General features: G+C 31.1%; 2 protein-coding genes across 7 annotated transcripts in view; both read left to right on the forward strand.

Moving 5' to 3' along the window:
• Positions 1-241: 241 nt before the first annotated feature.
• Positions 242-706, forward strand: LOC126743303 (putative nuclease HARBI1). The gene has a single exon (XM_050450333.1). The coding sequence runs from the start codon at positions 242-244 to the stop codon at positions 704-706; it is 465 nt and encodes a 154-aa protein (XP_050306290.1).
• Positions 707-2570: 1864 nt separating this feature from the next.
• Positions 2571-24333, forward strand: part of LOC126743080 (hepatocyte nuclear factor 4-gamma) — a 95503-nt gene continuing 73740 nt past the window's right edge. For 2 of the 6 annotated variants that reach the window (XM_050450022.1, XM_050450023.1), the window contains exon 1: positions 2571-2763. In XM_050450022.1, the coding sequence (XP_050305979.1) occupies positions 2661-2763 (103 nt within the window). In that variant the 5' untranslated portion in view covers positions 2571-2660. Of the gene's footprint in view, positions 2764-2855; positions 2937-16906; positions 17304-24333 lie in introns of those variants that run through there. The other 4 variants (XM_050450019.1, XM_050450020.1, XM_050450030.1 and 1 more) reach the window with 3 other exon arrangements.

Raw genomic sequence — 24333 nt, forward strand, 5'->3', positions numbered from 1 at the left:
TTTGAAGAAATGAAGATCTGATGTTGCGCTATTTTTCCTTACACTCTTGAAATGAAACAAAATAAAAACAAATTGATTTGTAGAAATACAAAAGTTATATGTTTGATTATTTCTTATTAATTCTAGGTATCTTGCTACGGGATGCACTTATTCTGCTCTGGCCTTATATTTTGCAAGAGGAGTTACGTATATAGTAAATGAAACAACATTAGCTATTTGGAACAGCCTTCACAATGTTTATATGAAAATTCCCTCTAACGAAAAGTGGAAGGAAATAGCAAATCGCTTTTACGAATTATGGAACTTACCTAACTGCTTAGGAGCAATTGATGGCAAGCACGTTAGAATACAAAACATTCCCAACTCTGGATCAACAAATTACAACTACAAACACTACCATTCAATTGTTTTACTTGCGGTTTGTGATGCAGATGGCTTATTCACAATGATAGAAACTGGCTATGCAGGCAGAAATAATGATGGAGGAATTTTTCGTGCATCAAATTTAGGTCAGTGTTTGGAAAGAAATGGTCTAAATCTACCCGCTAGTGCTTGTTTGCCACATGATGAGAGCCAGGAAAAAGTACCATATTTCTTCGTAGGAGATAACGCGTTTCCCTTCAAACGATATTTAATGAGACCATTCCCTATAAAAACACTGGATAATAAGAAAGGTATATTTAACTATAGGTTGAGCAGGGGATGAAAAACCATAGAATGTAGTTTTGGCATGGTAACTCAAAAATTTCAAGTGTTGCTAACCCCCATAAGGTGTACAAAAATCTCTAATATTATAAATATAATAAAATGTGTTTGTGTTTTATCTAATTTTATACGAATTAAAGACGGGACGTGGTATTCGCCACCAATATCCGAACATCGACTGAATATCGCAGTTCAAAACTATAATTTGCTAGAAGAGATTATTCGTATAAACCCTGCATCTTCTGGAGCTACTGTTCGTAATTATTTAGCAAATTATTTTATCAAGCCAAACGGTAGCGTCCCATGGCAGTATAACTATTGTTTATAAGACTAATATAAAAAATGTTTATTACCTTTAAAGGTTTTTTTTTTGCCACTCTTTCCCATGCTTTATCCGTAATATCTTTCCGCGAATATTCTGCGATTTTGTAGTTATAGAGACACTCATATTTTTCTATTTCTTATACTAAATTTATCTCGTTCGACATTTTCAACTTCCAAACACAAACGTAAACAATCAAACATACATACGGTATAAACCATTTACCGCCTAAAAACTTGCAGATAAGCAGCATGTAGAAAGCATGTCGTGCCGAAATCTTGTTGCGTCGACTCGTGTGAAGTCAAACATTTGGTTATATAGAAGCGACATTTGCTCTGCATTCCGAACGTCTACCGCACGGCTGTTGTATCGCTGCCATACCGACCCGTGTGAAAGCGGCCTTACATAGACATGCTTCAAACATTTTTCGCTCCCGCCCTTCAGGAGTTTGAGAGATACAGTCGAAACACTTGAACCGATTCCAAGCGATCTATCGGTTTTAACCGCGGTTAAGCCCTTGGTTGACCTTGAACAGTCCCTTTATAACATAACCAATCGTGTCCGCTTGGACGTGTTTGGTTGAAGAAATTTCGTAATTTTTCAGCTGTTTCTGTCATCATTTTGTTTGTTTGTAAATAATACCCCAGACGCCAGTAATGTTGTATGTAATAAGTTCCTAAACATAAATATCATAATAAATTTTGTGATCTTTAAAAAGGAAATAATTTGTTGTTTGTTTTTATTTTTCCCGCGCTTATTTCAATATCTTTGACATTTGACGTTTAGAAAACAGCTTCGGACGTCGGTAACTACCGTTCCAAATTGATGACGTATAAGGGCTAATTGGTGACGTCACATATGTCAACACGGTTATAACTATAACCGCTTGGACGTGTTTGGTTAATACCATTTAGGAACGGTAATTACCGATAGACCGCTTGGAATCGGTTTTGGTTTCAGCAGGACGGTGCCACCTGCCACACCTCCAACCTGCCTTTGCCTGTCGTTCAGGCGCTTTTTCCCAATAAATTAATCTCCCGAAGAGGGGACATTCAGTGGCCCGCCCGAAGCCAAGACCTGACTTCCTGCGATTTTTTTTTCTGAGGATACCTTAAGAGTAAGGTGTACAGCAACCGACCCGCCACCCTGAATGATCTAAAGGCCAATATCCAGCAAGAAATTGAAGCGATAACTCCAGAAACTTGCCAACGCGTTATTGAAGGGCTCGGCTTGAGGAGTGCCAGGAAAGAAATGGGGCACATTTGGACAACGTAATTTTTAAGACATAAATTTCCCAAGTTTTCTGTAAATTTTAAGAATAAATTTATTACAATTGATCAACGGGTTTTTTTTTTATTTAATTTTATAAAATTAACAACTTTCTGGACCACCCAGTATTATTAATCAATAAAAAATACCAATAATAATTTTTTTAAATGATTGACCAATATTTCTGGCTACTAACCCACTGGAACGTAACATGTGATGGTCCAAAGTTCAAAAGTTGACAATTGACAACTACAATTTGAGGTTATGCTATGTATTGTGTTTATTTGGTTTTGTTTTGAAATGCACACTTTTTATTAGATTCCCTTATATTTCAAGTATCTTTTTATATAATTTCTTTAAAAAAATGAAAACTGATTCAACTGAGAACTCGTCAAAAGCAGTAAAAACCGAACCGCACACAACCACCTCCGTGATAGTGCAGAATGTCAATTTGGTTTCCCAAAATGGTAAGTTTTTAATAAATTACATTTTTCTGATTTTTATAGTTTATTCATATTTTAATGAGGTTTTTTTTATATGTGGTTAAATAACAGTGACGTTGATTCAGTATTGTCTTGAGGGTCAAAGCTGTTTCAATCAGTTTAGGTGTATAACTTAAAACAAGTTGACCTAGGAAAAAGTAAGTAGATAAATAGACTTTCTATTTTCAGCCCAAGAATAATTACTTAAAAAACTAAATTCATCTATTAATTATATTATGCATGTATGCTAATTTTATTTAGCTATTTCTAAATATAGATACATGTTTAAAGGTTTAAAATAATAATTATAGAATGGAAATTCTCATATTAGTTACTAATGCTGTAATATGTTTCAAATCCGGACTGAAGCTAATGGTTTGTATCATTTAATTTTAGACAAATTAGATTATAATGATTACCAAAATACTTTAGTTGCTATTAATATGCTTACCAGTTTAAAGGTGTATTAGGCGAATGTAATGTTACAGTGATATAAGTCCTGAAAGAAGGTGATCATTTAATATATTTTATATAAGTTTGACCTGGTAAGTCACCTCAAGTAATTTTTTATAGATGTTACGAAAATTTGTGAAATTACAATCTAGGTGGGGCTCACACTATGATTATTTCGTACAATCCTAATCGTCCTAATTCTTAATGTTCTATTTTTTATCATCATCTTTTTATTGAAGAAGCATAATGAAATTCTGTGAATTTTAATGATTTAAAATTGGGAAAATAGGTGAAATACATCCTTCGAATTTATATTATTATATTCTTTATAAAAAATAAAATAGAGTATATTATATTCATAACATTATAATGAAGGTTAACATATTTGTAGTCCCCGACATTAATATCCAAACAAAAGTTCAAAATTTCCTATGGCTAATTTTTAATAATTTTTATTATTCAACTTATTACAATTTATAACATAAAATATGTTTCCGAGGTCTTCAATACAATATAATCTAATCTCAGACAAGGACAACAGCCTTGGCAAACACTTCTTTTAAATGCAAAAGTAAATAAAAAAAGCAGTAATTTAACTTTATATTAGGAATTATTGAAACATCTCAAAAACCATATCTGAAAAGCAGATAAGGGATTTTATTGTTCTGTTGGTCATTATAATGTTTTATTTATAACTTTCTCCAGATAAGCTTATTTTTATTACTTGGCTGTATGCTACATTGTTGGTTGCCTATAAGTTTAGTAAATTAGTATTTTAATTATTTGTATAAGGATTTGAGCATTCACCATAGTATACAGAAAATGACCTCATAGAAAAACGTCATGTATATTATATGATTTTAACATTTCATAAACTTTCAAAATTATGATAACCTGCTCCAAATCAAAGTTGTGGGGAAGCCCTTGTTAATTTTTTCAAATTCAAAATAAATTTATTTATCATTAACAAACATAATTAACAATTTACAATAAATAAGTCATTATGATAAATAGGAGCTTAACTTGATTACAAAACCGCTGGCACCGGTGCAAACCTGTCTGGCCAGACTCTTTTTAAAAAAACGAATAATAAATAAAAAACAAAGAATAGTAATAACTATTAACCTGGTCAATTTGAGTACGGTACCTGCGGCAAATAAAGCCCGGTGGTCAATAAGGCCCACTGACCATATCTTTAATATTTAACACTATAACTCAAATCTGACAAAGTCAAATTACTCCCCTCCTTAGATATACCACATATTACTATAAGGAACTCAAAGGAAGCAGCACGCGGGAACAGTGTTAAATTATCTTCGGAGTTGTCGCAATTGTCCGTTTTATAATTCTGGTGTGCCACATTTTCGTAAATTTTTTTGACTTAACGAACTTTTTGCTTCTACTGTTTGGGTTTCTTACATTCTCTGTTTCACAGAGCATCTTTTGATGTAAAAATCTAGTCAAAAAGGTAAATAAGTTTTTAATTATTTAGATTTTAAATAAAAATTGCCAATTCTATTAACAGCCAAAGATATTAAGATATTAAGGCCCACTGAATAAATGGTGGGCCTTATTAAACGACACGGTTTCTATCTATAAGTTCTCTCCAGAAGGATACCTAAAATGCCAGGAGAAAGAACGAAACGTGCAATATGGACGTCAGAGCAACTTCAGTCTGCCATAAATGCCATCCAAACTCAAACCATGTCACAAAGACAAGCCGCAGAACATTACAAAATTCCGAGAAGAACCCTACGGAACCACATACAATCTGGAAACGCTATAAAAAAGATGGGTAGATCTAGCATTTTAACAGCAAATCAGGAAAATCAATTTTCAGAAAAAATCATTCGTTTGTGTGAAATTGGCATGCCTTTAACTCCTCTGTTAGTGAGACGATCGGCTTTTAAATTCTGTGTCGACAATAACATTAAACACCTGTTTCGCGCGTCTAAAGGTGTAGCTGGAAAAGATTGGCTTTACGGGTTCTTGAAGCGCAACCCACATCTTGCTAGACGGAAAGTCCAACTTATGACTCCTGGGAGAGCTCAATAAATTCATAGTAAATGATTATTTTGCCAAGCTCTCTGATATTTACAGAGAAATGAATATTGAACAGAATCTCCAAAATCTCTTTAATATGGATGAAAAGGGTTGCAGGTTGACCATCCATCACCAGCAACAAATTATTGGGAAAAGAGGTGCCAAGCGCATCCATCTCGTGGAACCTGAATATGCCGAGAACGTGACCATTGCAGGATGCTGCAATGCTTTGGGGAATTCCATACCTCCTATTATCATATTTAAGGGCAAAAGATTGAAGCCTGAATGGCAAGATGGTCTGCCACCGGGGTTTCTTGTGAAAATGGCGGAGAAGGGTAGTATGACGACAGAAGTTTTTATTGCATTTCTACAACATCTATCTCGCTACATAGCAAGGAAGAAATCACTTAACTACAGGGCACAAGCAGTGACTAAAGATCTTTTTGCATCAGTTACTAAACCCATCACGAAACCATCCAAAATATCTGCTTCTAAGGAGCCGATACCATCATCTTCAAAAGGTATTGGAAGAAGGACTTTAGAAGTAAATCCTTCAATTACGGACTCTTGGTTTTGTTTTGTTTGCCAGACACAAGATAAAATCGACATGAGACAGTGCATAGCGTGCGGGACTTGGTGTCACGAGGCGTGTGTTGGCTTCTCACAAGATGATGATGACGACTTTATCTGCCCAAACTGCTCCTAGATTTTAGTGGTCAAATTTGTTTCTAGGTTAGAAATGTATTTTTTACTAAAAAATAATTTAATGGGGCCTTATTTACTGAACAGTCGGATAATAAGGCCCACATTCATATTTTTTTACAAAGCTTGTCAAAAGCCTAATCAAAATAATAAACTTTTTAATTAATGTATTATTTTGTTAAAAAGGCTTCATATTTTCAATATTTGTAGTGTCCTGTTTTTGTTTAAATTTTTGATAACACAATAAAGCATTTTTTCCTTAGCTGGGTCTTATTTGCCGCAGGTACCTTACTTTTTGATCATGTTTTTTTCCTATGAGGTGACTTGAGTATCTGATAAGTAAGAATTAGGTACCGACCTTTTTAATCAGAATCAACATGATCAATTTATTTATAAAAAAATAAGTTTTTTTATTAAGAAGTGATTAATCCTCTCTTTTGTCCAAATAGGAGCATAATAACTGGCATTTTAGGAGCTTTTGGGTGAACATTTCAACAATTTCTAATATCCTTTTCAAATCAAAATTATTGAATATGAAAAGGATTAAAATAATTATAATAGGTAATAATAATCTGCTTTAGTGTTACAAAAAAGTTATACAAATGTTGTAGACAAAGTTAATAAAATAATAAAAAACCATACAAAAAACAAGCAAAAAATCGCAATACAGAAAACATAAAATATAAATATACTCATAAATTAAATGTTGATCAAATAGTGATGTACTAATTATAACTTAAGAAATTTAGGAAGTAGATATGCAGTATCTACACTTATGCAGTCAGACTCCGAGACATATAAAAGGATAAATACATATGAAAAGTTACCAGAAACTCCCTTTATTAATGAAGAAAAGACTGTGAGCGGTAACCTTAAAAGACATTTGAAGAACAGAAACAGAATTATTTATTGCTTTCATAATTTTTTTATTCAGGATATTAATTTTTTTTATTTGTTTATTCTATGTTCTGCTAAACATATTAATTCTAAGACCTCGTATCTATGTATATTTAAGTTATATTTGTAACTGATTAGGGTCTGAAATAAATCTTTGATTTTTGTTATATTTAATTGTTGGAATCTCTAATAAGGATCATATAGGTCTCACTGTATATCCTCCTCGGACCTAGCGTCCATTTAAATGGACATGCCAGTTTTATGTTTCCAGTTTCGTTAATTTATTATTTAAGCAGCTTAGACCTCGCATCCACTGCGTTGGACACTTCGGTGCTGCCGCCCAGTGCGATTCGGTCGACTTTAATTGTGTACATGGACATGTGCTGGGAATCAGTTGTTTGTTTTCTGTTGTGATGGCGGCTGCACGTGGTTCTCGTTATGATGGTATGTAGCCTATTTTTTAACGTTTTGTAATGAACTTTGTGGAAGTTTTTATTTGCAAATGTTTAATAGATAAATTTAAATAACATTACAATAATAAAAAAATTAAATAAGTTTTGTATTACCCTAAGTTATTCGCGTCCATTTAAATGGACATTGGATCTATCTCATGCACATTTTAAATTAACTCATTTATTTTAGGAATTTTTGGCGATCAAAGAGTGCTTCGGCCAGGGGAAGATGACGAAAAATTGGAGCAAATACTAAAAATCATTGGAAATGATGACTCTGACATTGAAATGTCTGATGATGAAGAAGAAATTCAACTATGGATAATTTAATGGGGAGAGAAGAAATAATTAATGAAGAACTAGTAAGCAGCAGTGAGGAGGAAGATAGAATTCCTCTTAGTGTCCTGAGAGAGAACTTAAAAATGGCCAAGCAATCTGTGGATCCTTTAAAGCGAAAGTCTTGGAGAAGAGATGATACTTTTGCACCTCCAAATTTTGAAGGCCCCTCTAGTGAATGCAGCGCAGAACTCATGGCAGAACGGTATGATTGGACTGCAAAATCGTATTTAGCCATGTACCTTGAAGATGAGTTATTCCAAAAAGTGTGTGATTGCATAAATGCAAGGTACGTTGAACTTAAAGGAGTATCTCTTAAATTGACTCTTAATGAGATTAAACATTTTTTTGGAATAGTTTGTTTGATGTCCTATCTAAAATATCCCAAAATCTGAATGTACTGGGCAAAAACCACTAAAGTTTCAGCTATTGCAGATACAATGACTGGAGATAGATTTTTTGCTATAAGAAGTAACCTTAAAATCGTCATTGATGGCAGCATCGCTGAAGAGGTACGCACGTCTGACAAATTTTAGAAAGTTCGTCCTATTATAAAAGCAGTGTGGCAGGGGTGTTTGCAGCTACCTAGAGAGAAAGTGGTTGCTGTAGATGAACAGATGATCCCATTTACAGGGACTTGTAAAATGAAGCAGTTCGTTAGAGGAAATCCAAATCCAGAGGGCTTGAAAAATTTTGTTGTTGCTGCCCCTGATGGTCTTGTCGTAGACTTTGAATTATATCAAGGAAAAGATACTTTTCCAGATGATTCTCTAAACCGACTTGGTGTTGGACCTTCTGCTGTTGTTCGCCTTGGAAGGACATTATTTCCTGGAAGTCGTGTGTACTGCGATAGATATTTCACGGCAATACCACTTCTCGAATATCTTAGTCAACAAGAGAAATATTGTACTGGAACCATTATGAAATCTCGTGTACCAGCGGCAGCAAATTTAACTTGTGTAAAAATGATAGAAAAAGGGTAAAAGATGATGTAGAGGCAGCTCGGAACAAATTGTAAGACAAGATGGCGAAATAGTAGTTGTACAATGGTATGATCTGAAATCTGTACTTTTGGCATCTGCTGCTCTAGGAATTCAACCTAGCGATGAGTGTAAAAGGTGGTCTAAAAAAGACTCTAAATACATTCAGGTTAAAAGACCTTACGTTGTTACTAAATACAACGATTGTATGGGAGGAATAGACTTGATAGACCGAATGATTAGCTATTATAGAATTCGAGCCAGATCAAAAAAATGGACTGTAAGCGTCATTTTCCATTTCTTTGATCTAGCAATGGCTAACTCATGGATATTTTATCGAAGAGATTAAAAAATATTCAAAATCCCTCCACGCAAAATACAACAATATTTAGATTTTAAAATCGAAATTGCCACTCAACTTTTGACAAATACACCGAACCCACAAAGTGAATCCCAAGAAAACATCCGAGGTGTAACAGATACTGTTTCATGGAGTTCCATAGCAAATAAATTTAAGTTTACATTTATTTTCTGCGTTTTCATAGGTTTAGACTGAAATGTTATTGAAAAAAAAATTATATATTAGGAATTTTTGTTTAGGTTAAGAGCCAATGTCCATTTTAATGGACGTCATGTATCTGTCAAAGTAAGAAAAAAAATAAAAAATGTTATTAGTAAACAATGTTTATTTATGTATTTTTTATTATATTTAGAAGTCTCACAACCCTAACTGAACAAAAACATGTCCGGGTCCCAGGAGGATATGTATATGGATACCTATTTTGAATTTGAATTCTCTCTTAATCAAACCATACTTTTAGCATTTTGAAAATGACCTTCAAAAATGAATTTCAAATTTGTTTAACAAATAAACAAAAGTTAAAATTCACTTTCTCAAAAAAAGAACCGACCCGATCAGCCAAAACAACTTATTATTGATAATTGAGACGCAATGAATCTCTCGTTGCTTAATTATCGTCATTTTTACCGCTCTAGCTTATTATCAAGTGAAGTTATACCTCAAAAAATTTGGCTTTAATTTGTGCAAAACATCCGCAGTTATCACGAAAACAACATTATGGAATTTAGTGCGTCATTTGAAATTTTTAATTAATTTCAAAATTGATTTCTCTTTATGAAAAATAACATTTTGACCAAGAAGTACAAAAAATATTTATGGCATCTCTGTAAAGTATACAAGATTAAGTGATAAGATTAAAATATATATAATTGCCAAGAATCATATTATCGCATTTCACAGGCAATAAAACACCTGTAATAAGTTATTTTTCCACTGAAAGTAGAGATTAAGCAACTGCCACTAGGCTAATGATATTTTAAGAAAAATATGATTAAAGTGTGTTCTGGGAAAGCGTGCTGTAGCAACAATAATCATTTTTTTGTTGTGACACTTGAATAGTTGACACACATAATTAGTAGAGACCATTTGTGCTTAAAAAGGCTTAAATAATGACTATTTTTTTCATCAATCGATGAGATGAAAAAGGAAGTTTGTTTAAGAGTTGGATTTTTAGAAGTTTTAACAGATTTTTTAATTTCTGAGAGCCCACTCGAAGGACCAAATTTTTAAATATTTGTAACGTGTTTTAAGTTAATTGAAATACTTGAAAGAGCCCTACAAATTAAATTTAAACTCACCATAGTATTATCAAAAATTTGTGAGGAAAGCTGGCTCAAATGACCAAATTTTAATTTAAATTAGGTATAAATTTAAATAGTTGTCTGAGGTTGTTTTAGTGAATAGGTTTTCATAAATAAATTAAATAATCTTGAAGGAGTGAATGAATTCCAAGGACCAAGGTTGGGAAAGTTAGCAATTGTTTAGTGTCAGTCAGATCTAGTCAAGTTAGATGTAATTAAAAAATAAATAAAAGTAAATTAATTTAGTTAAACGAAATGAATTTGGTAGGACAGCTGACCAGTTCGAAGGACCACATTTTAAACTCTGAAGTTTATTTTAATAAATCTATAATTAATTAATTTTGGTTTTTTTTCTTGTTATTCTGTTGATATCTTAAATGTGTTGAAACTTCAGCTTTTATCGGTGTATTGTAGGATTTTCTTGCAGCATCTGGAACTGATTAACGAAGATTTTATTGGAAATTGACTCAAATCCACATTCAATAAAAAAAATAAATAAACTACTCCGTTTTTTTAATTTTTCACTCTCTATTAGTCTAAACGTGTCACACATTTAATTCAGTTTCCTCATCTATCAGTCCTGACCTAATCTACAAAAATCCTAGACACTTTCTAAAAATAATCGAAAAATGAATAATAATACCGGATTTTATTCAACATAGTTATACACCGCGGATAACCTATTTTTTCTGTCTGGCCCTCGGTTATCGCTTTCTAAATTTTAGAGTTCCTGGCCTTTTTGATAAATCGGTTTCACTTCTTATATCTATACCATAGGTTTTTCTATTAAGCTCATTATCCACTCGGACATACGTAATAACAATAATGTTTTGCTACATTCGGGAGATTTGTAGCAAATAATGATAATCAGACGGCGTTTTTGTCCGAAAATTAAGTGCGTGTATTTATAAATTGTATTAGATTAGGGCGATTTAGATGTTCGTAAACAAAACCATGTTCTGCGATAAAAATGTGAGTTATTATTGCCTATTCTTAAAATAACTCTAGTTGCTATAGCGATATTAATAATTCCATTTTTGGTGTGCCGCCATTTTATAGAATTGTAGTGCAAGATGGCGTTCATTCGTCATTTTAAAAGTTGTAAATTTCATTTTACTTAAAAAAGAGAAAGGGATGGAAGGGGGAAATGGTTTTACTTACTTAATGTATAATTTGTAATAAAATCAGATATGACACTTAAAGATTAAAATAAAATATGTTCTTGGAATCTTTATAGAGATATCATAGTATATGCAATTATTTTTTAATAAAATTCCCATAATCCTTATCAATAAATATTGTTTTGTTTTAATAGTTTTTATAGATTTCACACTATTTATTAAAAAAATTGCAAGGCACTTAAGTATAATTTAAGATTTTTTTAAGCCAATTATTGTTTAAATTTTAAATTAAAACATTGTTTACAGAGAGAGCCAATGTTGCCAAGATTGTTGTCTTTCAGATATAAATGGGTAAATTTCTTTTAATTTTTTAGTGTCATACATGTATAAGGAAACACCATGGAACAGATTTTAAATTCGACATTTATATGTAATATCTAAAAAAACGTCAAAGTTGGCAATATTGGCTAACTTTTCGTAGCAAACTTTCGAATATCTTCACCAATCTTTTGAATGTTTAAAAATTGTTTCTTTATATGAACTCCCTCTTTTTATGAACTTCCTAGGATTTCCAATAAAGAGCTACAACGTGGCAATATCAAATAACTGCCTAGAAGTAATTTTGTTTTTTTTTTAAATAGGAAAGACTGTCTTTTGAAAGTCACTTCTAAAAAATTAAAATCGGTAATAGCTAGAATCCGTTCTTTAGTTGATACATAACGGTATATAACGTAACAATAAAATTTATTACAATTAACAACTACAATAACAATTAAATTAACTATAGACGGTAGCCAATATTACTAAGTTTTCCAAAAAAAAAAACAATTATTATTAGATTGAATGTTTTTTGACCACTTTTTTGACTTAGATATAATAGGAGGAAATCTGTGAAATTATTAAAGTCTTTCTATATTAAATTCAAATAGCATATGTACAGTGCCGGCCAAAAGTGGAGAAACTTTTAATATTTTTATTTTTTTCTTATTCAAACTAATTCGAAGTAATTGTAAATAATGTTTATGGTTATATCTAGTAGTAACGAAAATAATTAGAAAAAAAAATTAAAAACAAATAATTTATTACAAAATATGCAAACAAAATTTATTTTCTCTAAAGACAAAAATGGAGAAACTTTTTATTTTTATGACATAATTATGTTATAATACAAAATGTGGATAAAAGCACACTAATACTTCGTGGCATAACCGTTATTCTTCACAACTTCTCTACACCGTCTTGGCATAGATTCAAGAAGATTGTGTATAATATCTCCGGAAATTTCACTCCATGCTTCTTTTAGGACTTGGAATAATTCGTCTTTATTTCGGAACTTATTCGGGTTTTTTTGTCGAACTTTTTTGTCTAGGTGCTCCCACAAGTTCTCGATGGGATTTAAATCTGGACTTTGAGCTGGCCACTTCAGAACTTGAATTTGTTGAGAGGTTAGGAAATTTTTAACAATTTTAGAAGTGTGCTTGGGGTCGTTATCATGCTGGAATTTCCAAATTAACGGCAAATTATTCTCGGCATAGGGAAACATATTATTCCTTAAGATGCTTAGATAATATTGGCTATTCATGATCCCATCTATTCTCACCAGTGGACCAACGCCATGCCCGGAAAAACATCCCCACACCAACACATTACCGCCTCCATGTTTGATTGTGAGAATAGTGTACTTTGGGTTGAATTTTTCATTCTCGGAACGTCTAACCCATCTCATACCATCTGACCCAAATAAATTGAACTTACTTTCATCTGACCATAAAACGTTTTTCCATTGATTATAGATCCAATGTAAGTGTTCTTTTGCGAATCTTAAACGAATTTGTCTATTTTTCGTTGAATTGAAAGGTTTTTTTACCGGTCTCCTGGCTTTTAAGTTGGCGTCACATAAACGTCTTCGAATAGATCGAACTGAAAGGGAAATGCTGGGATATGCCTTTTTTATATCTTCAGCGGAGAAAAATGGATTTCTTATAGAACATCGTCGCTTGTCAGTTGCAGATGTTGTTTTTTTTGGGTCTACCTGGCTTAGAGATGCTGGCAGTAGTGCCTCTAGTTTGCCACAATTTGATTTGTTTACATATGACACTTTTATGAAGATCAAGTTCTCTAGCGATTGTTACTTGTTTCACTCCCGCATTGTGCTTCTCAATTATAAGTTTTTTTATTTGTTCAGGTAAATTTATGCCTCGAGGCATTTTAATACTAAATAGGCTTCTTCACAATGGAAAACGAACTGCTTCAAACGAGACCTATTTAATTTAAAATGTTTAATACGAAAAGTTTCTCTATTTATTTCCTCAAATAAAAAAAACATTGTTTACTATTTACATTCCTGTGATAAATATTCAAACTGTTTTGGTATGAATTTATGGCTTAGGCTAAGATAAACATTTTTAATACATGGTGTCACAAAAATTTTGAATAGATTATTAAATTAGAAAATAAATTAAAAGTTTCTCTACTTTTGGCCGGCACTGTATGTCAAAATTTTAAAATTATTTTTTTTATATTGTTCCTTCGCAAGTTTTTATTTTTTTTTTCAAATTTACAATAGCAATTGTAGATTTTACATTCTGTTTTTTTTATAAAACATTTGATAGCAAAAAAACAATTTTTTAACGGAACATAAAAAAATTATATTTTAACGTACAATTAACCGCCACAAAAGATGTTGAAGATCTTCAACGAAAATAGCTAACGTGCAAAAATTAAGAAATATTATTCCTTAGGATATTGTATATTGAAAAAATACTGGTCTATTTTATTATTGTTATTATTATTAAATACTGTCTTTTTTCATTAATCCTATTATAAAAATAACTTATTTCAAGCTAATTTTAGGTGTTTAGCCGTGTCGGAGCACGATATTATAGAAAGAAATAAAAATTATTGAATATACCATAAAGATACATATGTGTACATACAAAAGGTGTTATTCGCAGGGTGAATTCTTCTTTATTACAAAAAACAAAACATACGACCATATAGTTAGGGCTTAGATCGAACCACAGCTGTTGTACGTCATTGGCATTTAATTCTAATAAACTAACATTGGCCATTCTTTTAAAATTAATTAATATTTTATTATTTCAGACAGTTAAGTCATATGTTTTGTTCATTCAGTTCAGTTAATTAAATAGAGTCCTAAATTCATTATTTTACTATACCTAGCAAGGAGTTGAGCTTTAGATTTCTCATTGAATCCAGGTAATTAAGTAAATATAGTTACAAATTCTTTGTTTGATTTTTCCAGGCAGTTGAGCAAAGCCATAAACTTCTAATAAATATTTTGCCTTTTGTTGGTTTAAAGGAAAGAGCATGCTGATTGTTTTAGAAATAGGTACCAGTATGTTTCTAATAATGGGGTAGAGTCTGGTTTTTTAAGCATTTCTTCTGGTTTCCCCAAGGCACCATCCTTGGGTCAACCTTTTTTTTGTTATCCTGAAGATACTTAAATATATCTCTCATTTGAATCAGGTGAAAGTTCCCAAGCGAGTTTTACAAAAATTATTGCTTACAATTAAATTCGAAAAAATCAGCATTTATGGTGAATTTTTTACAAAATTATAAGAGATTCTGAGGGGAATTGAATTCAAAAACTCCAAAATGTATGCCGTAGATTATTATACAGTATAAGAGAAACGCAACCTTATAGGATACAAGCTTAGGGAAGTCAAGTAGTTGACTATGCACAACCGATAAGATTAAATTAAATTGAAACATCTTAGGTTTAAGCATTTATAGGGTAATATCTAAAACTAAAAGTAATAACTCAGTCATCTCTGTGTGTTTTTATAGACCTTACCAAAGCTTTCGACACGGTATGCGACCAAAAATAACGTTTAAAAAATAAAATAAGGTTTGTAACGACAATGTAATTAGTCCTCGAACTCAATTAATTAATTGGGAATAATCATTGACCAGCATTTGTAGGATGAGCAAGTAAAAAACACAATTTGAAAAAGAGATATTTAATTACAAGGTTTCCTATCTTCAACCTTAGGTTGCACTGTTACTTAAATAATCTTGAAGTAATATAAAAATGGGTTTTAGATGTAAGGCAATTCTATATTTTTTAAATAATTGTATTGGTAAATAAAAGAAAAATAGATCTACATACTACACACAAAAAAATACTAGATTTCCATTACTGTCTCGGCCAGTAAGAGATATATAGGGCTTAGGTCAAGTGAGTATCTTGTCCCAAACTTGTATAATATTTCGTCTAAAGAGTTAATATTTCATAAATCGTTTAGAAGTAAATTTAAAATTAAAAAAAGTTATTACACAGCTTACATGCATATAATTGCATAAAGAATTGTTTTAGGCAATTGGACAAAAAATAATACTGTTAATTAGGAATCTAGATAATAGTGTTTTAAAATTATTATAATATGAAAAGTTCATGAAAGCTAGAGATCTCATTATATTCATTGATTATAACAAATTATTAATTATCTACTATGTAACCCTTTCTTATCCCTTACAAGCCTAAGTTACTCATGCTTCTGGGTAACTTGTTTATCTGCTATTGCTAAAGTATTAAATGTTTAAAATCTTCTTATTAACATAAATGGTCTATTAAAGGGCTCTTGCAAATCCTTGACTATACCATTTAGTTATAATCAAAGATTTTTTATTTTACCATCTAAACATCATGTTACTAGGCTTATTATATTGTTAGAACGTAAAAAACTACTGCATACTGAAGCTCAAACAAAGTTTTGTCGAACTTAAGATTACGATATTGGCCAATAACTGGATTAACTCAAATTTGCTGTATTGAAACGATCCGGTTCGAAGGACCAAAAATGAATGGTCGCTAGTTCAATTATGGCTAATTTAAACCTAAATTAGTACATTCACCAAACTCTCAGCAAAGCCCAAAAAAACATTCACTAATTATATCAAAACTTAGGTTTATTTATGAATAATAACGGATATCGAGAGTCAACCGATTTTAGTAAAATTTAAAAATAAGAACAAGAGACGTGACCTAATTGCTATTAAGAGCCAATAGCCCCTGACTTTTTACCGTTCTTAATAGGTAAAAATAAATCCAAGTGTTAATAATATATTTAGTGAATATTTTATTTGAAAAATTGTTTTATTAATTCTTTGTACAAGGAAAAACTTAATGGTAACTAGAACCAGTACTATATCAAAGGTAGATGTGCAAAATTAACCCGCGATCATCAAAAAAGAATTCTCTAAATCACCAAATAAACATTATTTATTTATTTATTTAGTAGCACTACTATACTCTCTGTAGCAACAAAAAAAAACCTTAATAAACAAGCCTCTGCATACATGGCAACAAAACACACTTTCATAATTTTCGAAATGAAATTTTGTAAATACGAATCGCTGTTATCGCTCGGGCAAGATAAATCTTTCATAAATACACTGTATCCCCTCTACGCGGACACGAACGAAATATATTTTAAATTACAAACTCATTTCTTCTTCTAATTATCCGTCTAGTTATTATCATACCGGCTGCATGCCATATGAATTCGAAGAAACAACCACCTTTGTGTCACTTTTGTTCACTCTTAGTTCGAAATAGTTTTTATCGTGCTAACCTTCATTTCGAGACCGTCGTTTTTTTTATTGCATGTAGCATTCATTATCTCGGTTATCTAACAGTTACCGTTTTATTTTTATTTGATATTTTCGAATTTCGAAATTCGTAGATATTATTAGCTGGTTTTTCGGCGCGATTTTAAAAATGCCCGCCTCGTTTTACTCGCTAAGTCCGGGAGAAATGAGTACGATATCCGATGGTGAACTCGATGGTACCGATTATCTTTTGAGCAGTACCATCAGGCTGGATGACTGTACTTACTTAGGGTTTAATCTGCTTGGTAAGTATTCAAAAAAAAATTGATTAAACGTTTGCCTCTATATTAATTTTAAGAGCTTTACATATTCAGTATATTTAGGGCATTTTGCACCATACCAGTTCGAGTAAATTCTATGGTATCTAAAAGTGGTTTTTGTAGGGTTTTTTTTTGTTATTGTTGTTTTCATAGCACATATTATCTTTAAAGTACTGAAAAAATGCGATAAATAAATGTATTAATTTAGTACTGACTGGAATGTGATCAGCCTAGAATCTGAACATTAAAAAAATGCATTTTTGTTCTTTTATAGTAGACTACATTCAGACATTTGCTACTTATGCTTTTAGCTTCTTATTGCCTCCTCTACAGATTATTTACTGGATTTAGGTCTACACGAAATATCACGTGTTTTAAATTATATTCAGTAAACCACATTCCAGACCAGAAGGGCGCAGACGGAATCGAAAATTAATCCAAACCAACCCAAGAACTTCCTAATTAAGGAAAAGTCTGGAAAAGATCCAAGAAAGGAAAAAGATGAATCAGAAGAGCACTGGTTGCTTCAGTTTTATGCAGGAGAATTACCAATACAAACAACACTTGTCCTTGTCTAACAAGTTACAAATGATGTCTTTTGTCGCCTTTAAGATATCTAAAATATAATTAGAAAACAGTCAATATGGCCATAATTGAAGCAATAATTACAAATGATAAGGTAGAAGAAGAAAAAGAATCGGACGAAAAAAAACCTTTGAAAAAACGTAGTATAGATTAACGCAATCATAAAAACTCTAAGAAAGAAGAAGAAAATAAAGCCGAAGGAAAAAGAAGATATTCAAGAGTTTCTTACATAAAGAACATGAAAGAACTCCTTAAAGACTTCTTACCCAAGGAACAAAATTAGATAAGTAGTTCTCCAAGATGATAAGGCCTTTAATCTGCAATCACCAATAAAACACCAGTTTAAGATTAGAGCATGAAATGACCCAGGATAAAATTCCTGAAGAGAGCCAGGAACTGAAAGGGATGAAGAAGAAGAAGGAACAGAGGAACAGAACAAAGAAAGAGGTACCCAAAAGCTTCCTAAATAAGCAAAACCTGCTTAAAAAACTACTATATGTTAGAGGAAACCATGAATTTGGACCAAGTAGAAAGATGGTAGGGACTTAGGCTTGCAGTCAGAGCAACACCATTCTTGGATGAATAAAAAATATACTTTCTTAGAAGGAACTCCTGTCTTCACAAAATAATAACATTATAATGAGATAACTTATCTTCACCAGACTCATATTTTATATCTTTGATTGTTTGTAATTAAGGAAGCTAAGTGTTGAGTCTAATCATGATGAGTTATCTCATCGAAATGCATCACTCTTAAAAAACATTTCATTTTGTAGAGAAAAGACTTCCTTCTAAGCAAGTATTTTCCTTATTAATCATTCACTACCCTTCCAAAATCGACTTCTTTAATATAATGCTTGGGTGATCTTGAATTCCTCAATGAATCAGAGATAGGATAATAATTTCCATAAAGAACTTTCGATTCGTCAAGGTAATTCAGGAAGAAAGAGAAAAAGAAGATTCACAATCAGGGCTTGAATTAGGATTCCTAATTCCTAGGGAGTAGAATTGCTTTTATTATCTGTCCTTCACGGATAAGCCTAAGCCACAAAAAACTGACAGCAAACCACCTTTTCTACTCGCTATAATTCAGAAAAATAAGAGCCTTGCCTGAATAGAGATAATTAGAGGAATCTGAAGTGCATTTCCAGGGAATTTGGAATACAAAATAGTCTGGAAAGGCACATGGATAACTAGTTTCGGATGATTTTACTCGAACAGTGCATATTCTTAAATGTTCTCCGTTTTACCTTAGTCGACAGAGCAAGAAAGGAAGAGTTTAAATTTAAAAAAAATTTACTGAAAGAAACATAGAATTTAGCCCCGAAAAGGAGCCTTTTATACCTTTATACTTTTATACTTTTTTATTTTACTTTTGAAAGATGCAAGAATCGAAATAAAATTAATAGACATCTAAATTAATCAGAAATCAGACACAATTAAAAATGATAAGAAGAAGAATCGGACGAAAAAGAAGACGTACAAGAGCCTGATAAAAATTAAAAACCTTCGACATTAACGGAACCATAAACAACCATCTTTACTTTGAAACAAGAATTAAAAGGGCTGAGAAAGAAGAATATAAAGCCGAAGGAAAAAGAAGTTTCTCACATACGGAAAATTCCATGAAAGAATTCCTTAAAGAGTTCCTACACAAAGAACAAGTTATATAAGTATTTTTCTAAGATGCCAACTTTGGCCTGCAATCGCAGGTAAAACACCACATTATTAGATTAAAGCATGTAATGAACCAAGAAAAAAGTCCCAGAGAATGTCATGATGAAGAAGAAGAAATAGCATTCCTAGTAATTTCAATAGTATTCCTGATACGAAAGAAGTAGAATCGCTAATATTCCTTGTTTATCTCAGCAAAGTTTACGTTAAAAACCACTTTATTACCTTTTCTACAATATAATTCAAAAAAATGAGATCTCTTGCTTGTCTTACTTGAATGGAGATAATCAGAGGTATCTAAAGCGCACTTCGAGTGAACGTGGAATACAAAATAGTGTGAAGAGGTACATGAATGACCATTTTCTGATGATTGTAAATAGGAAAAAATCAGCTATTAACCCACCCAAGAGCTTCCTAAATAAGCAAAAGCTACTTTTAAAAAAATACTATATATTCTGTGTTCTTCTCCAAGTGGTAGGGACTTAAGCTTACAATCAGACCAAGGCTATTCTTGGATGATCTTAAATTCTTCAGTGAACGAGTCAAAAACTTATTATTAACGTCAATAAAGAACGTTTGATTCATTCAAGGGATTTAGGAAGAAAGGGAAAAAGAAGAATCGCAATCATCACACTACTCTATTACTTTTTTCACTGCCTGTATTCAAAAAAAAAAAATAGAATCCGTTGCATAAATGGAGGTAATCAAAGGCATCTGAAGCGCATTTCCAGAAAATTTGGACTACAAAATAATCTGGAAAGGTACATGGGTGACCAATTTCTGATGATTTTATTCAAACAGTGTCTATTTTTAAGTATGTTCCAAATTACCTGAATTAACCGAGCGCGAAAAAAGGATTTCATATTTTGAAATTTTAGGAAAAAATGAACTGGATAAAACATAGAATTTAGCCTGAAAGTGCGCCCTTTATACCCGTACTTCTGGTCCAGTATTATTATATTTTTAAATTTAAATATAGTGAGTTAGATAAATTATAATGAAAGAATATAAAGCAGAAGATTTCCAATAGAGTTTCTTGCATAAAAAAAACTGCTTGAAAGTTCATACCCAAAGAAAAAGTCTATATAGTCTATCTTTAAAGAGTTCTTCAAGATAGTAAAGACTTTGGCAATCAAAACAAGGTCATTCTTGGACGATCTTAAATTTTTCAATTAATTTTTTAAAAGTTTCAATGAACCAGTAAAAAAAAGAATAATAATAGTTGGAGTAGAATTGCTGACATTACTTATCCTTATCAGATAAGTTTAAGACGAAAAACAAACCACTCTATTATCTTTTTTACCACTTGTAATTAAAAAAAAATAAGATTCCTTGCCTGAATGAAGGTAAGAGGAATTTGAAGCGCATTTCCAGAGAGTTTGGAGCACAAAATAGTCTGGAAAGGTACATGGATGACCAGCTTTTGATGATTTTAGTCAAACAGTGTCCATTTTTAAGGATGATTCACTTTATCTGAATCATCAAACAAGCCAAGATTTGAATTCTTCAATGAACCAGTCAAAGACAAAATTGTTATTCCTATAAAGAACTTTTGATTTATTAAGGGATTGAGGAAGAAAGGGAAAAATCAAAATTAGGTCTTGAATTAAGATTCCTGATTTCCAGGGAGTAAATTTTTTAATAATATTTGTCCCACTTAGACAAGTTTGAGTCAAAAAAATTACAATAAATATTTCTATTATATTTTTTACTTCATGTAATTAAAAAAAAAAGATCCCTTGCTTAAAGCGCATTTCCAGAGAATTTTAAATACAAAATAGTCTGGAAAGGTACATGGATGACCAACTTTGATGATTTCATTCAAACAATGTCTATTCTTAAGTATGATCCATTTTACCTGAATCAACTAAGCAAAAAAAGGAGGATTTTAAATAGGTAAAAAATAACTAAAAGAAACTAGAATTTAGCCCCTCATATACCAGAACTAATGTTTCATTATCATTGTATTTTTAAATTTAAACATATTGAGTTTGAATAAACTATGATAAAGCAAGTATATCTTATCGGATCTGTTCGTAATTAAAAAAAACACACAAAATTATCGTTTCCATGAGGATTTTTGTGTTATCTAATGAAAGTCATAATGACATGACAGGACGACATATTTATATATAAAAGGCAATGAGTTTTTATCAATTATTTTATAATTGCATTTGGAAAAAAATAGTTTTATATTATTTAAGAAAACGGATCTTGAAATTTATTTTTTTCAATGATTCAACACATTTTAATTTTAGATGAGTCAACATTTTAATTTTAGTTTATCAGTGGGGTTATCAAAAAAAAACATTTTTATTTATTATACATGCTACAGGATGTTTTTACTTAATTTTTCTCTAAAATTAGATACACCAATTTTTGTACATCTAAAAGGGATTCTTGGCCTTGTCATTATGAGTTCTTGATATTATAATTTTATTCTTGTTTGAGCTTCTTTATTTTTCATATATTAAATGTACAGCATAACGTACTAGGGTTAATTTTTCTTCATCCAATATCTTAATGCTAATACATTTAGGTTATTTAAAAACTTATAGTTGATATGCTCTTGTCCTAATGACCTGAAGGTAAACCGATAAATTATCATTACTTAGAAAAAGTAATTAATGTAATGATGGGTATAATTTCAAGTATTTAAATTAATTAAATTCAAGTCGGTGTTTGTCCGACAGCAATTTGTTAACATGTTTTAATAGGTCTGGGTTGCATCAATATACTTTTAATATGTATCATTCCTTGGAAATGATATTGAATATTTACTGATAAAATTAAATATTTTGAAAAACAGACCGAATGTAAGATAACTAGGGGTATGTACTGACTACTAGTTCACGATTATTTTGGGGTATGTAGTGCCTCATTTTTCTGTAGAACTATTTTAATTTGAACATAAGAATTCCATTTTACTAAGGGCATATGCTGTCCCCATTTTCATCAATTTAACAAAATTTAATTTCTTTAATAGGAAAATAGGCTAAATAGGTGCCAAGGAAGAAAACTAGGGGTATCTACTTCCACATTATCACGTCATTTCCTTAAAAATTATTAAATTTGTAAGAGATTTATAAGACATATTTTAAAGGAAATTAGTTTTAACTTTACAGCAGTATTTTCATAGGTTTTCGTATTAGGAAAAACAGCCAAATATGAAAATCACGTAAGAAAACTAGGGGCGCGTACTATTAAGTTTTGGCCAATTTGCTCCATAAGTACCAATTTTGATGTATTCAAAACACAATTAAATTATATTTAGTCAAATTTATAATCAGTTTTTTTTAAATATTTCAAAACAAATAGTTGCTTTTCTAGGGGTACTAACTTTCGTACTTTTCGCCAGTTTCCTCTGAAACCATTTAATTTTACCAACTTAAATGTCACTTTTTAAAGGACATTTAATTCCGTTTAATAAACTCTGAAATTTATATGTCAAAATATTTTTTAATCTGAGGAAAGCAGTTAAATAACCGAATACTTAAGAAAATTAGGGGTATCTATTGGCCAAATTAGTTAATATAAATGAATGAATCTTAAAACTAATTTTGCGATATCCTTTTACATTACGGAAATGTTCAGTCGAAGAAAGCTAATCAGAAAAATAATAATTTCTGTTTTATTTGTCTACATAGATCCCATTTAGTTGGTCCTTCGAGCCGGATTTTTTCTCTTTATGTGCTGTATTCGATGAAGTATGTAATTGGGTATAATTAAATCCATAAATTGATTAAAGAATCACAGGCAAATACCAAGGGAAATTTTCAAAAAGGATCTGCATATATTTATTTGGTCCTTCGAGCCAGCCTTTTTAACACCAATACAAATATTACGAATTACTTGATTTTAGTAGCAATTTGAAGAAAACTTGTTTCTTTTATAGAGAAATGGCAATTTAGGAAAACTAGAGTAATTTAACTTTTTTTTGTTGCATTATGGTGGTTTTAATAAATGTTCTCTATCCCCTATAGTGGTCCTTCGAGATGGATTTTTCAGAGAGCTAGTATTCATCTAGCAGGGAATTACTGAAAAATTTATATATTTATTAATTTTTTTCTATATTAAAAAATTAATTGATTTAGAACAACTAAGAGGAGATATTTATTTGACTTGTTGTTGTTTCGAAAAACCACCAAATAAAAATAATTTTCTAGATGTTTCTGTGGTACTTTATTAAGAAAACATATATAAAATCCCTTTATAGTAACTGGGAAAAGTTTTCTATACCGAAATGGTCCTTTGAGTCGGATTTTTAAGCAAATCTCCAAATTAAGACCAACACTTTGTAAGTTTTATGTTTTTTTTTAAAAGATTCTCTTACACGTTTGTGCACAAGTACCTATAAGTGCCTCCGTATCTAAAATGTGTAATAAGATGTTTTTATCTAAAAAAACTATATTTACAAAATATGTTTTTGCTTAAAATGATAAGCAATTGATAAATGTGATAACGCTAATAAATCAGTTTTTTTTATCAGCCCTTGGCGTTATTAAGTGCTTTCAATTTTATTAAATTAATTTAAACACACACCTATAAAATTACAAAAAAATATATATATAATTTATGTACAGTGGTGCAAAATACTAATTAATTAAGTTTAAAGCAAAATATTCAATTCCACTTGATAAGGGCATATTTGTCTGAATGACCCCATTTAGCATCTTTGGAACACCGTGAAATATCGTTATGTATAGCATCTATAAAATACCAAAACAGTATTGCACTATATGTATATGCAAATTAA

Source organism: Anthonomus grandis, chromosome 12 (genome assembly GCF_022605725.1).
Source record: "Anthonomus grandis grandis chromosome 12, icAntGran1.3, whole genome shotgun sequence".
In the NCBI taxonomy this organism is placed as follows: Eukaryota; Metazoa; Arthropoda; class Insecta; order Coleoptera; family Curculionidae; genus Anthonomus; species Anthonomus grandis.